Source organism: Triturus cristatus, chromosome 9 (genome assembly GCF_964204655.1).
Source record: "Triturus cristatus chromosome 9, aTriCri1.1, whole genome shotgun sequence".
NCBI lineage: Eukaryota > Metazoa > Chordata > Amphibia > Caudata > Salamandridae > Triturus > Triturus cristatus.
In genome coordinates this window covers 162,200,416-162,215,347 of record NC_140592.1, presented here as the reverse complement: position 1 = coordinate 162,215,347, position 14,932 = coordinate 162,200,416, and the positions used below count along the sequence as shown (strand labels likewise).

General features: G+C 40.5%; 1 protein-coding gene across 4 annotated transcripts in view; it reads left to right on the top strand.

Moving 5' to 3' along the window:
• The window catches only part of ERC2 (ELKS/RAB6-interacting/CAST family member 2), a 2,271,945-nt gene that overhangs the window by 891,166 nt on the left and 1,365,847 nt on the right, over positions 1–14,932 (top strand). For all 4 annotated transcript variants that reach the window (XM_085624647.1, XM_085624646.1, XM_085624648.1 and 1 more), the window contains one exon: positions 7,003–7,170. In XM_085624647.1, the coding sequence (XP_085480773.1) occupies positions 7,003–7,170 (168 nt within the window). The remainder of the gene's footprint in view (positions 1–7,002; positions 7,171–14,932) is intronic.

The window sequence follows — 14,932 nt, the reverse complement described above, 5'->3', positions numbered from 1 at the left end:
ATATACACCCACAAGTTGATGTCCAGTCATGACATGGTGGATTAGCTATGAATTGGGCGTGTGCTACAAGTATCTGTCTTAAAAGGTTTCTGCCATTTCTATCACCAGACGGCACACTAACTACCAACACTTTAAATTCTGTTTGTGGATCCACGGGGCAACTACTTAGCAGTCCACATTTCGAAAATGTTTCAAAACATTTATTCACAAAAACAAAAAATGCAAAACATATCTAAGCAACTGCAATCATTGGAAAACTTGGCGTGGAAAGTATTTTGTTGCTTCAGTAATAATCTGCCAAAAAAAGCATTTCAGCAGTCAGAATCAGAAACCATTGACATTATTTAGACTACTGTAATTGTTTAAAAAAACACATTAAGGGATTTTTCGATTGGCTCTGAGCTGGAAACTCCTGCTTGTAGCCATAATATACGGCAAGAATGCTACATGCTGAAATGAGATGGTTTTTCATGTATCCATTGTTGATGAGTTTATAAACAATCTTGGTTCCTGTCCTTTAATGAGAATGGGTGGTTGGCCACTACCTATGTTTGCAGTGTGAACTCATCTCTTCAGAAGGGGGTCAAACAGGGTTGTGTTTTTCCCTATTTTATCAATTTTTTAAGGCTGGTTTTCAACAAGACTTGAGGAGGTTCTCGATAGTTCTTTCCTAGGGTAGGCTGCATTTGAATCCGCTTTTAGCTGGGTGGCAACATTCTCCAGAGTCACGTCATTTAAACATCATTTGTTCTTAAAACAAAGTGACTCGATTATAAACAGAAACCAAAATAGCGTTTGCTGCCTTTGGAAATGCAAGAAAAAGAACACATTGAGCCCTGGAGACTCTTTGTTGGAGAACTTCGCTGTACTTGAATATTTAGTTATGTTGTTCAGAAGTTGCCTTTGCTGGGCTGACATTGTGATACCCTATCTCTGGTGCTAACGCTGGACCCGATTTAGAGTTTGATGGATGGAGTTTAGTCTGTTGGGATGGAAAATGACACTACCTCTGCCATCCCCAGGGACCTCTGCTCATCAAAGTTAGAGTTATCACAAGTCTCTCCATTGACAGGAACTGCTGTCATGGTGATTCATGTCAATGTAAGAAAAGTTTCACAATGGTACTGTCAGCCTTGACAGACAGTTGTCAAACTTTTCAAAAGTTTTTTATTTTCAAAAACAAACACCCAAAGCAGAATTTTGTTTTTGAAAAAAAGAAAAAATGAATGTCCCTCACACCCTTGTCTCTCAGGACGCGGGTAATTTTTTTCTGTTCCTTACCTCCAGCTTTTTAATTGGCGATGATGGACAGAGAAAAACGACTTTACACTACTCTTTTGGGCCGTTACTGGAAGTATTCCATAGATGGAGCCAAATTGGGGTTCCTCCAATGGATACTTACGGTCCACCCAATTTTACATGTGGAGAAAGGACCACGGGTTCGGTGGACAGAGTACCCGGTCTGCCAAACTAAAAGCAGGCCTTCTGATTCTTAAACGTTTCTAGCTGTTTGCTTGACAAAGGGCCCCATTGCAAGTTTCCTGGCAATTCCAGTTAGGATCCAGGTGATAATTTGCACCTAAATCATGGTTTCATGTGTTTTAGATTAACTGCAGTCCCAAGCCTGGTGGAATATTCTATAAAAAAAGATGTTGAATAGTCAAAAAGCATGTGGCAGTTAGTGTTTGTAAACTCTAATTTTACCTTTTGTTCCTCATTGTGAGCTGCAGAACACAGAATTGAGTGGTAATACAGACTCAGGGAAGTACAGAACCTTACAGTATCGCATAGCTTTCTGGGTGGTATTCCTGTGTCAAAAAGCGTAGGAACTTGTAATGCCGCTCCATGTGTTTACATAAGAGCCATGTCCTTCTATTACTAAGCATTTATGATGGCATAAAATGGAGAAAACCTTTGTATTGAGAAGTGTGAAAAGGGAGGATGAAAACGGCTAATTGAAGGAAAATTCTTCTAAAATAATATCTTTCTCCCATCTTCCTATAACTCTGTACATAAACAAAATGATTTGAAGATCCTAATTCATTCAAATATAGATTGTGAAATTTAGGATAATGTAAGCAAAGTGGTTTTGTGGCTGTGAAACTGGGACTTTGCAAAATGAGAGCGTTTGCCACCACAAGACACAATGTGCATCCCTGCATCTGCAATCTGTTTAGTGGGATTCACAAACCAATCCTTCCTCATTAAAATTATCCTACCCAGTGGTCATATTGTGCAGCAAAGTAAAACATCCTTCACATAGAAAAATAAAGGATGTGATGCAAAACAATAAGGTGACCTGATGTGCAGTACCAAACACACTAAGCTTAAGAACAGCCCAGTCATTGCGCCTACCCTTCTGGACTGAGTGGGCCTAAACCCTTAGGAAAACCATTATTGAAGTACTTCTAGTAGCAGGCAGAACAATTACTGCCACCCACAGAAACCTATCCCAATTTTAGACCCTTGAATCCATAAAATTACATGATTCTACAAAGTAGAGTTGTATGTGCAATCTGGTGCCTTCAAAGTGCTCACAAAAGTGTAAGTGATGGGTTTACCCAGTAACCAGGAACCCAGGTATACTCTGTGATGGTAGATCCGTCTCACAAGGCTTCTCCACTCTCTGGAGGAGCAGTGAATGCCTAGCTCAAAGGAGGTAATGTAGGGCTGAGCCTAAGTGCTACACAACCCCATGCATCCTGCAATTGCATGAAACATGCGAGTTTTTGCAAATATGCAACACTGTACTAATTTCCTAAGTACTGTAAAGATATTTAAAGTATACATGGAGTCAAGTGGTAGAAAACGCACATCTTGCAATACATAATACAATGATAATGCATCTCTTACAATGATAAATGCAGAGCCCCTGTTTTTAGCCATTTACCATAAGCAGAATGAGTGCGAACACAAAAGTGTTCCTGAAAGTAAAACAACATAAAATAAATCCAAATTCGATGGGATGGTTCCAGCAATTTTGGCCAGTATATACTCCCACAATGGCAACCTGATCACAAATACAACACAGTGAAATGGATGGTAGCAATACTTTAATCCAAAACTGGGTTACTTTGTTTGGGTTTCGAAACCTTTATTATTTAGAAGCCTATTGATTGCAAACATCAAAGACAACTCAAGTACCATTTCTGGCAACTATACGTGCAGCATATCAGTAACCCGAAGTGCAAAGGAGCAGTTTCTAGTTTAGGAAAATGAGTTTCTGTAGTTGAGAATGTGAGCCTATGTCTAAGTTGAAGGTTAGGCGATATCATTCCCTGAGAATGGGATCCCGATAACAGTTGGTGGGGGAAAGGAGTTGACTCCTCCTGGTAGGGCCACCACTCAGTTTACAGGCAATTGTAGATGTGGTTTCTAGAGGTAGTGATCCTTGGATCTTTCGTGAGCACATGCGGTGCTGTGTTCATATCTATGCACTTCTTGTGCTGAGAGAGTGCTTCAATGCAGACAACATCTCCATCATGGGCAGGCTAGCAGACCTCCAGCAGTCTATTCAGAGGGGTTCCTCACCGGGAGAAGTGAGGAGGACTCGGCTCCATGTTCTGGAAGTGGCAACAGCAGCAGAGTTGACTGAGGTCTGTGTCCAAGGAGTATTCCGCCCTGAAATGAAGTCTGGCTTCAAATTACATGTACTCATTCTGGTAGCAGGACAACAACCCAATGCCAAACAGAGTTTCTGTATCATATACAATTGTAAAATCCTGTCAACAAGACTGCAGCAGAGCTTCACCCTCAGAAGGACTTCTGATAAGGCCACCGATTGCCATCACTCAGAATGCAAAAACAAAAACCCACAAAGCCCCTTGGTTTACGCCCACCCTCGGCCAGCTACATCTCCAATGTAAGCAACAAGAGCGCAAGTGGAGAAGAGTCTATGATGCAGCTGAGCAAAAAGCATTCAAAATAAGCAGGAAGCACCACTATACTCATATCAAATGAGCAAAAAAAGAATACTATTCTATCAAAATACTCGAAGCTAACCAAGACCAAAAAGTCATATTTTCTGTCATAAAGTCCTTCACCAACCCTAAAGCTTTACAGAAAGAAATACCTCCCTATCAGAGTTTATGCGATCAGATATCGATCTTCTTTGAAGAAAAAATCCAGAATATTCAAAAGGACGTCTTAACATATTTAGTTCAAAACCAAGACTGTGACCAGGAGCCCGACCCAGCGACCATGTGTCGTTTACTCCAAACCTTTGAACCAGTGTCCCAGGAGCAAACAAGGGCTGCAATTTCCGCATGTAAATCATGTTCTCCCTTGGATGCCTGCCCCCCCCATGATTCTCCACCAAATCATAGACACTGTCAACCCAATAATCAACCAGATAGTCAATTCTTCATTAATTTCAGGCAAAGTGCCAGATGAATGGAAGCTAGCTATAGTAAAACTATTGAAAAAGAAACAAAACATGGACTCATCCATTCTCTCCAACCTCTGCCCCATATCGCTGCTTCCGATACTGGGCAAAATCACAGAAAAACTAACCCAGAAAGAACCAACCAAATTCATTGAAGCCGCCAATATTCTCCACCCTCGGCAATCTGGCTTCCGCCCCAAGCACTCCACAGAACCCGTTCTCCTTGAAATATCGGACACTTTAAAAATTATAGCAGACAAAGGCAGGAAGGCCGTTTTGATTTTACTAGACCTGTCTGCCGTGTTTGATACTATCTCACACAGTATTTTCCTGACAAGGCTCAAAGCCAGCGGTATTTCAAATACCATATTGGCCTGGATCGAGTCTTTTCTCACTAATCACAGACAAGCAGTATCCCTCGGAACGTTCCTCTCTGTAGAACGTACCATCATAACAGGAGTTCCACAAGGCTCATCCATCAGCCCGCTGTTGTTCAACATATACATGACTCCACCTATCTCCCTGATAGCCTCATTTGAGATAGAAGTAACGTCATATGCAGATGACACTCAATAGATTCTATCCTTGGACAACGATTCCACTTATGCCGAACTCAATTTTAAACGATGCTTAACCAAGGTCATCCAGTGGATGAAGCACAACCACCTCAGGTGAAATACGGACAAAATAGAGATTCTACCGATAGGGAATGAAACTCCCTTTCAGCCGAGTGAGTGGTGGCCAGAGGGTGCAACACCTTCTCCCACCACGGTGAAGGTAGCAAAAAACTCAGGAGTGCAGTTTGACACCGCTCTCTCCTTCCAACCACACGCATTGACAGTAGCAGGGACCTGCTTTAACCTTACCAAGTCATTATATATTTTTTTTATCTTATCCCCTTCACTGCAAGGAAATCAGTTGCGGTGGCACTGATCCTCTCACCCCTGGACTACTGCAACAGCCTCCTGGCAGGATCCAATAAGAAAACACAAAAAAATTACTAGTTGTCCAACACGCTGCAGCCCGCGTAGTACTAAAACTACCATGTAGGTCCTCCGCATCCGCAGCACTAAAAACCTTTCATTGGCTGCCACTGCACAAGAGAGTACTATTTAAGATCCTCTTAATCACTTTCAGAGCCTCATTTAAACAGGGACCAAAGTACCTCTCAGCCAGATTCACCCCATACATCACAGCCAGGACCCTTAGGTCCTTGTCAGCAAATCTTCTCAAACCCCCCTATTTTAGATGCAAAACAAAGGGAGGAGAAACAGTAGCCGCCATGGGAACCAAAGCCTGGAACCTTTTGCCAACCCATCTGAGAATGCTAAAAATAGAGACACAGTTTAGGAAGGCACTGAAAACATGGATCTTTGGATCCTCAGAGGAATTCTGCCTTTCCCTCATTTAAGATCCCCGGTGCCTCATCTCGCCTCATCTCACCTCTCCTCCAACCAGCACCATGATGCTCCTTTCGGAGCGACAGTCTGTGCTCTATAAATGCAATAATCAAATCAAATCTCCCAGAAACCATAAATGCTGCCAACAGGAAGGCATGTCCTGTGCACAGGGGTTTATTAGGGCTAGCCATCCCTAGACTACAGGGTGATGCGTCTCGTCACTTCAGGAACACTAAAAGTGTCCCTGAAGAAGATTGTATTTGCAGTTTTGGGGTCCCTCAGCATCAGTGGCTCACACACGGTTGCAAAAAGAAAAGTGGAGAGAAATATCAGGGGGAAAAGAAAAAGTGTTGTTGATAGCACAACAGTGTCTGGCTCTCTCTTGCTTACACTCAACTTTGAAAAACACCTTTGCTAAATGAGATGCATTTAGTTGGCCGTGGAGGATAAAGCGTACATCAGGAGTGTATTTCAATGAAAAATACATCTCTTTGTGAGTGGCTTACAATTGATTGAAGGTTTGCCTTACTTCCTAAATATTTGTCCAAAGTATTTGTCCATCAACGAGAGCCGGTTAAATCTCCTACTTTTTGGTACTTCATTTTACTTAGCTTCTTCTCACCCTACAACTATTTCTCTTGGGCTTTGCATTCAGTGGCACTTAACACTACCTATTAATGACATGTTCTTACTTATTCATTAAGAAACAAAATGGAAATGAATAATTTACTGTATCACTGGAATTTTCTCATTATCATCTTTTGTAAGTATTTAAGTTTATATTTTAGAAAAAAGTCATGAGCTATAATGCCAAAACTCGTACTCTAGATTTATTATTGAGCCAAGTATACATTTTACCTCTGTAATCTGTACCATTGAGAGAATTTATGCTGAGCCACAGTGAGTGAACAAGCACTCTTGATATTTTATCCAATTAATTGTGAGGTTTTATGGAAAATGTATCTGTTTATATTTTATGATGTGCTTTTATGATTTATTTGTAAGCAGAATAATGCGTTATTGAACGAACAAGTGAACTAGCAATACTGATAATTTTTTTAAATTTAACTTAATATAACGAAATAATTATTTTTATTTTCGTTTCCTTAGAAATACGTTTTATATTTGAAACTTCTAACTGAGCAATTAACCTATTCTTGGTTGTAAAATAAATTATTGTGATAAAGTGATGCAGTAATATGTTTTAAAATGTTTTAGGTTGATGCATTGAGGTTGCGACTGGAAGAAAAGGAATCATTTCTTAGTAAGAAAACAAAACAGCTTCAGGACCTCACGGAAGAAAAGGGTACCTTGGCCGGAGAAATTCGGGATATGAAAGACATGTTGGAAGTAAAGGAGAGGAAAATAATTATTCTCCAGAAAAAGGTAAGACAAGAACTGAGGAGGAAGTGAGGAAGCATCTAAGAGCAGCATGTTGTGGTAATGAGTTCCTTAGCTTGTTGGTTGAATTTTAAAATGAAGAATGAGAAGTCAAATGAAGTTACCATCACAACAGATTCTGGTGAAACTGAATTATAATTTTTGTACTCATTGCGCTATACATTGTAATAGGGGGAGAGTTACTTATGGAAGAAATACTCTTTGGTGAAATACATTTTTGAGGATAACCGAGCTTGGTGGTCTTATAATAATTCCTCATGTTCGTGTTCTTTCAATAAAATAATAGACACATGAACCGGTTCACTGAAATTAATCGGTGTCACTTAGGACATTTTTCAAAGACTGCTGACAAAAAGTAGGAGTAGCAGAAGCTGTTGGTAGAGGAAGCTATTGCCTATCAATTCAAGGACTCTAGTACTCTCTCAATAGAGAGCAACAACAAAGGGTGATAGATTCCTCATGGCAGGACCCCAGAGAAGAGACAAGAAAGCAGAAGAGAGTCCACAGCATCTCACAAAATAAAATCACTTGGCCGCGCCAGACTTACCTGATATTAGGATAAATTGGTATTAAAGAGTTTCATCCCCCCAGAGCTGCATGAAGAAGTCTGCGGGAGGATAATGTTGAAAGCACAAAAGAGAAGGACAATGAAATAATGCAGGTTCCACCATCCCTGCCCTAGATATATGTAAATGTATCAGTGAAGTTGTAGATGTTGTAGTAGCTGAAGAAGTAGTAGCAGCGGTAATAGAAGTAGTTGGAATAGGTTCTGTAGGTCTGGGACAAGAAAAATATATAAAATTCCCTTGGTTCCACACAAACTAGCAAGAGTCTGAACATAAAATATTTGCAAAGAAACCTTCCCAAAGCTTCCTCTCACTTTTATGACAAACAGGTGTGATGGCTTCCGTTTTGGACTTCCTGGGAATGCCTGCCACTGTGAATTAAAGCAGGATGCTGGCAAGCATAAATTAAAAAGGAACCTTTACCTTTTGGCCTCCAGTCCACTTTCTTTGCTCATGGCATCATCAGAGACCAGATTCTATAATGTGGACTCTCCTGGTTTTCCACAACTGCTAGGCCTCCTGAGAGTTGTACCTTTAAAAGGAAGCTCCTCAGAGGTCCCATAAGTTTGTGTGTGTGAGATGGTGAGCGGGAGGCAGTGGATCAGCACTTGTTTCAAGATTGAAGTGGATCAAGAGTGAGTGGTTCATAACACGGGGGAACTGGTGGAAAGGCTTCAGCAGGTGCCTGATAATGTGCTAGTTTGGGAACCCATGCTGGAGATGGAGCAAACAAACAGCATCATTTAGGAGAGGGTAATCTGCCTGGACAGATGTGGTCACATGTGAACACATAAGGATGGGTAAATTCATGTTAAGGGTGTCAAACCTATTGCCAGGCTCGAAAAACATTTTGGGAGAAGGCCTGATGCTAGTTCATAAACTTGAAATTTAACAACAGGCCCAGACCTGTAGTAAATTTAGTGCAGAACAGAAAGTTTTAATATGAGTTTTTGGGGGTTGAACATGAGTATTTATCTCATTGTGACAAATTTTGAGGTATGGAAGGAAAGGTAGAATATTTGTGTTTATTTTTCTTTTACAAATGTTTCCCTAAACTTAGGGCCAGACTCATTGCTCCAAGATCAACCTTTGTTTCCCGTTAGTTCAATATATGTATTTAGTATTTCTAGAGTGCATTATACCCAAAGGTGTCAACACGCTAGCAATGAAGGAAGTAGTTTAACGTGAGAGAACAAAAAAGCCATCCCACCCATCACAGAATGGAGAAAAGCCTGGTTTGAAGTTTCTTATGAAAAACAGGTTTGTGAGTGATATTAGCAATGCAGGGAGGTAACGTATTCAACAGCTTGGCTGCAGCTACCGAAAAGATCCGCCCTCTCCATCTGGCTTTTCGAAATCTTGGTGTAATTACCTTCTTAAGGGAGGACGACCTCAAGTCTGTTGGGAGAATTCACGATGAGTCCAAGAGGAGAATTTGTGATGAGCCCAAAATTCCTGAGACCATTCGACAATCTTATGAGATAGCCCCAGGGGTGGGACAAAACATCTAGGGATTTGTTGTGTACATTCTCCGATTCATTGATTTGAAGTGGGTGCGAGATGACCCATATACGCTGTTCAAAGTACTGTAATAAATAGCCTCTTTGTCTTGTTACACCTCAAATAAGGAGTTGCATTGGTTGCTAAATGCAGCTGACATTTTTTATTAATTATCAGAAGGTTCACTGTATTAACAAATTACAAATTGCAAAATGCATGATTTAAGACTGAACTGGAAGATGCAAACCCATGGACAAATACAATTGATAACTAAGGAACAATACAAATTATGGTTGATGGGGGAAGATAAAATCTCAACATAACAGGCATAGGTTAGTGAAGCATTATCTGGGTGCGTTGTTACATAGAATTTCACAGACTATCAAGCATTTTGGTATTAGTAACCCACTCTGAAAACCCCATGGGTTACAAGATATGCACTGTGAGCATCTTAGGCCCACTAAGGAGGGGTTGCACATTGTTTTGCAAACTCTATCTTTGTACATATATATGACTTTATGACTGTATGCACATTGTTATCTTATGGGAACGCTTATGTTCAATACAGTAGGCCTGAATTGTTTAAGGCGACAAGCCAGTGGCAATGGCTGTAGGCCTACTTGATTAATTGGGAAATGCTAATTCAGATGCCATAGGTCTCATCTATTTATTACGACATGTTAAAACAAAGGCAATAAGAATGATTTATTTATTGTGCAAACCTTATGTTAAAGTATATAGATTTGTAAGGGTGGATTGTTATTATACTGTGCAAAAAACTGGATACCGGTATTGTATTGCATGGAATCCCACAAATTACCTTATTAGGCAAGAATGTTGGTGTTGGTTACCCTCTCTCACAAGCCCTTGAGGTACAATAGTTACATATTGAGAATCCATATTAGGTCCACTTAGGAGGGGTATATATTATTTTGCAAGCCCTAATTTTGTACATAGGTGTAATTTTATGATTGTAGGCAAATTGAAGCCTATGTTCAATACAGTAGGCCTAGGTTCATTATGGTGATTAGCCAATAATAAAAGCTGTTGGTCTGATTGGTTCACTAGAAAAGAATTAGTCAGATACCATGGGTCTGATCTGTTCGTTATGAAAAGGTATACAAAGGCAATAGATGTGACTTATTTATAGGGAAAAACAAATGTAAAATCCAATATGCTTGTAAGGGTGGACTATTATTACCCTATGGTGGAACCTGTATACAGGTATTTTGTTACATGAAATCCCACATATTACTATATGAGGCAAAGATTTTGGTGTTGGTTACCCTGTGACAGACCTTTGGATATAGGATGTGCAGTGTGCAAATCCCTTTTTGGCCAACTGAGAATGCCATGTGTATTGTTTTGGCAACTGCAATTGTATATGTTTGCAATTTTATGACTGTATGCCAATTACTGCCGTTTGGGAAGGCGTATGTTCAGTACAATTGGGCTGAGTTGATTATGGTGTCAAGACAATGATAATGGCTATCGCCCTTATTGGTTCATTCAAAAACATTAAGGCAGATGGCATATGTCTGATCAGTTTATGATCAAAAGTTATTTATAGTAAAAAACACTTGTTAAAGCCAATAGGATTTTAAGAGTTTTTTGTCATTACTCTGTGTTAAAACCTGTAAATGGTTATTTTGTTAGAAAGAATCTCACAGATTACATGCAAGGGTTTTGGTTTTGGTGTTGGCTACCTCCACTGACAAGAAGATCTGCATTGTGATAATCCTTGTGAGACCCTCTTAGGAGGACTTGAATATTGTTTTGCCAGCTGTAATTGTATACATAATTTTAATGTTATTACTGTTGCATTGTGGGAAACCTTATGCTTAATACAGTAACCTTGAATTGGTTATTTTGACAAACTAATGACAAACAGCCTCATGCATCAACCCAAAATCCAGTCGGTAAAATACCGATTCGGTAATAGCTCCCGGTATTAAGTAAAAAATACCCAATCCCAATGCATCAACCCAAAAGCAGAAATCGCTATTTAAGGAATCCTTAAATAGCGATTCTTTAAATAGGGATTCCTTAAATACCGATTCCTTAAATAGCGATTGCATTTAAGGAATCCCAAAGTGAGATTCCTTAAATGCAATGCATCAAAGTTAAAAAATTAGCGATTTCGCTAATAGGGGGAGCAAATTACCATGAAGATGAACTGCATGGTAATTTGCAAAAACTTTGAAAAATGCACTTTTGTGCATTTTTCAAAGTTTCATGTTGCGCACTCACATGCCCTTAGAGCATGTGTGTGTGCAACATATGTGCACATATCATTTTCAGGGGTGCAACAGGGTGTCCTTTTGACACCCTGGCACCCTTGAAAGTGCTCCCGCTATTAGCGATTCGGTAATACCGAATCGCTAATACAGACTGGCTTTACATTCATTCCTATGGGCCTCCAAGCCCATAGGAATGAATGGGTAGGTATTCCTTATTACCGATTCGGTATTACCGATTCGGTAATAAGGAATATTAAGGAATCGCTATTTGAATAGCGATTCCTACATGCATAGCCTTTTGCTATTCCTTATTAGCGATTCCTTATTTTTCGCTAATAAGGAATCGCAAATGGCATTGTTGATGCATAGGCCCCAAAGGCTATAGGCCGGGTTGATTCACTGGGAAATGTATGCCCTGTGCCTTCGGTCTGATGTGTTTATTATGAAAGGTTACAACAAAGGCAGTTATTGAGGCTTATTGTTTTATGAAAAGCATGTGTTAAAGACAATAGGCATTTTAGGGTACTTTGATATTATACTGTGGCAAATATGTACATCAGTGTTTTGTTACATGTAATGTCACAGATTATCATGGGATGCAAGAGTTTTGGTGTCTGTTACCTCCTATGACAAATCCTCATGGTAAAAGATTTGTATTGTAAGAATCATTGTTACACCCACATAGGTGGGTTTGTATGATATTTTGGCAACTGTAAGTTTGCACATATTTGTAATTTTAGGCATGTACACCTGGCGTTTGCCTTGTGGCAAAGTTTATGCGCAATTCAGTTGGTCAGAATTGGTTATGGTGACAAGCCATTGATACTTGGCAACTCCATATTGGTTAAGTAGAAAACGTTATGTCAGATGCTTTATGTCTGCTCTGTTTATTACAAAAAAACAATGACAATGACAATGTCAGTTGGGCTAACTTATTTATAGTGAAAACATATAATAAAAACAATAGTCATTTCAGGGCTGATTTTTATTACAGTGTTTTAAAGCGGTCAGACTGAAATTTTGTTACATGGAATTTGATAGATTTCTGTAGTAGGGAGGGGTTACGGTGTTTGCTACCCCCCTGATAAGTTTGGGAGGCGTGGGGAGTGTAGATGATTTGCATTTGAGAATCCTTGTTTGACCTCTTAGGAAGGGTTGCATATTGTTTTGGTAACTGCAATTTTCTACACATTTGTAACTTTATGTGTAGCATTTCGCAGTGTGTGTATTTTTCGAACGGTCCTGACAGCTTTTACTGCCTGCCAGGCCCATGTAATAACAAGCATTGGCATAGCCAATAGGTCTCGCTTTTGGGACCTTATAAGTGTTTCGCCATGCAACAGTTGCATAACTAAATACTTATAAGGTCCCAAAAGCGAGACCTATTGGCTATGCCAATGCTTGTTTCTGTTTATTACTGCTCTGTAGTAATGGCGGCGCACGGGTGCCACCATTACTACATAGAAGTGATAAACAGGGGGGAAAAAAACGGGCTCACGGGAGAACATCAAAGCAGCCGTGCGGCCGCTGAAAGTGAGGTGCGCGCACCCGCGCACATGCACTGTAGCTCTAGGCTTCAGTGGTAGCACTTTTTTGAGCCCTCACAAAAAGTCTCGCCAGACCAGCGCATGCGCTGGGTCAGGCGAGACCTAAAAAGTCATATACATTGTCAGGGGGCTGACGCCTAACCAGGGATCTCAAGCTGCGCTTAGGTCTGAAGGCCAAGGTTTTAAATGTCTTGGCCTGCCAGAAGTAAGGACAACCCTTCCAATAGCCATGTTGCTGCTGACACTAGGTAGCACCTAAGCAGAGGGAGCCCAGAATGGAGGAAAAAGGCCAAAGACAAAAACCTCCAAGGTGACAGCAAGGCTCCAGGAGGACGGAGAGGAAACCTCCAGAGGAATGATGATAATGCTGACAGGAAACACAGACTGAATTGGAACAAACAAGGAAAACCCAGAAAGAGAAAGGAAGGAAACTATTCAGGTCCAGAAGTACCTAGATCAGTCTGGAGTAAAGAAACACGAAGACAGGACTGCTCAAAGCAATGTGACACACAAAGTGAAAGAATGCCCCTCCTTTAATAGCCCAAAAACCGAAATTACCTTAAGGGACTGGTGTCGCTGTGTTGGTTTGAGAAACTCTCATAGACTCTAGAGTCGTTTTAAGGCATGGGCAAAGTGGACTCTGGCCCAGGACCCCAGGCTTTCAGAGAGCCCCCTGAGAGAGTCTTGCCCTGGTGACCTTGAATAATTCTAAAAAAGATAATTGTCAATAGCGTTTTCCTTTAATTATTTTTTAATGTGGGTATGTGTGAGAGTCTATTACAGACATTTTTCAAGCAAATGTTGTGTTTATGTTTCATGTAACATCCGATAAAAAAGTTTCTTTTAGATCAAAACAGTACCTCAAATATGAGAAATCGGAGGGGAGGTCTAAGATTATTTGCAGTAATATTAGTGAGCTGCTGCTGTGTTTCAATATTGAAAAACACACATCACTATCCCTGAATATTAGATATAAACAGATTTAGAAATCGGACCACTGTGCTTGTTCATTTGCAGTGAACTAGCCAAAGAGGGCATGAAAGAGTTGAAACTGGATCATAAATTCAATGTTGTTCCGAACAAGTGCCCCCAAAATATGTTTGGCCCAGGGCCCCCGAAATCCTTAAGACGTCCCTGATAGACTCATAGAAAAGAATAGGTTAGTGACCATCTTGGAAAGGGATTTAGTTCTTCCCCATGACTCCTCACTAGAAGATTCTGGGATGGAGAAAGAAGATAGCAATGGAGGCACTGGAGGTGGCTCATCCCCAGAACCCCCAGGGAGAAGAGCGAGGGCACAGAAGTCTGCACAGGTGGACCAGACACCGCGAGGTGAGTATTATTAGAGCGTGCAACTGTCTGTCGTTGCATGCAGAGTCCCGTGGGTGCAAGTCAGGCCGCACATTCTGCCCACCTAAGATTAACTCAGGAACCGTCACCAGGCGGGATGCTAACAGCAGCACAATAATACAAATACAGAGGGGCTTTGAGTCAGCCCTCTTCCAACCATTGGGCTATATGAGTGTCATTCAGTTCAGTTTCAAAACTTTATTGAGCTCATGTTAAATAAACCATAAAAACTTCGCACATCACAATAAAAAGAGAGAAAATAAAAACACCCATCTCACAGGTTAGCACCAATTCATAAAGACAAAATTATATATAAAACCTGGATTTGATAAAAATTGTTAAAACGTACCCTAAAGACATCTAACATGATGCATAATAGGGCGGGCTCTGGTCACCTGATAAAATCATAGGGCACAGTAGGTGATTTCATTGCCTAAATCATCCAGTAAATCTCTGACACAGAGCACCTTAGAAAGAAACAAAGCAGCCCTATAAGAAATTGCCGCGTCCCCTAGATCATACAGATACGTAAAGGCCACCTGAT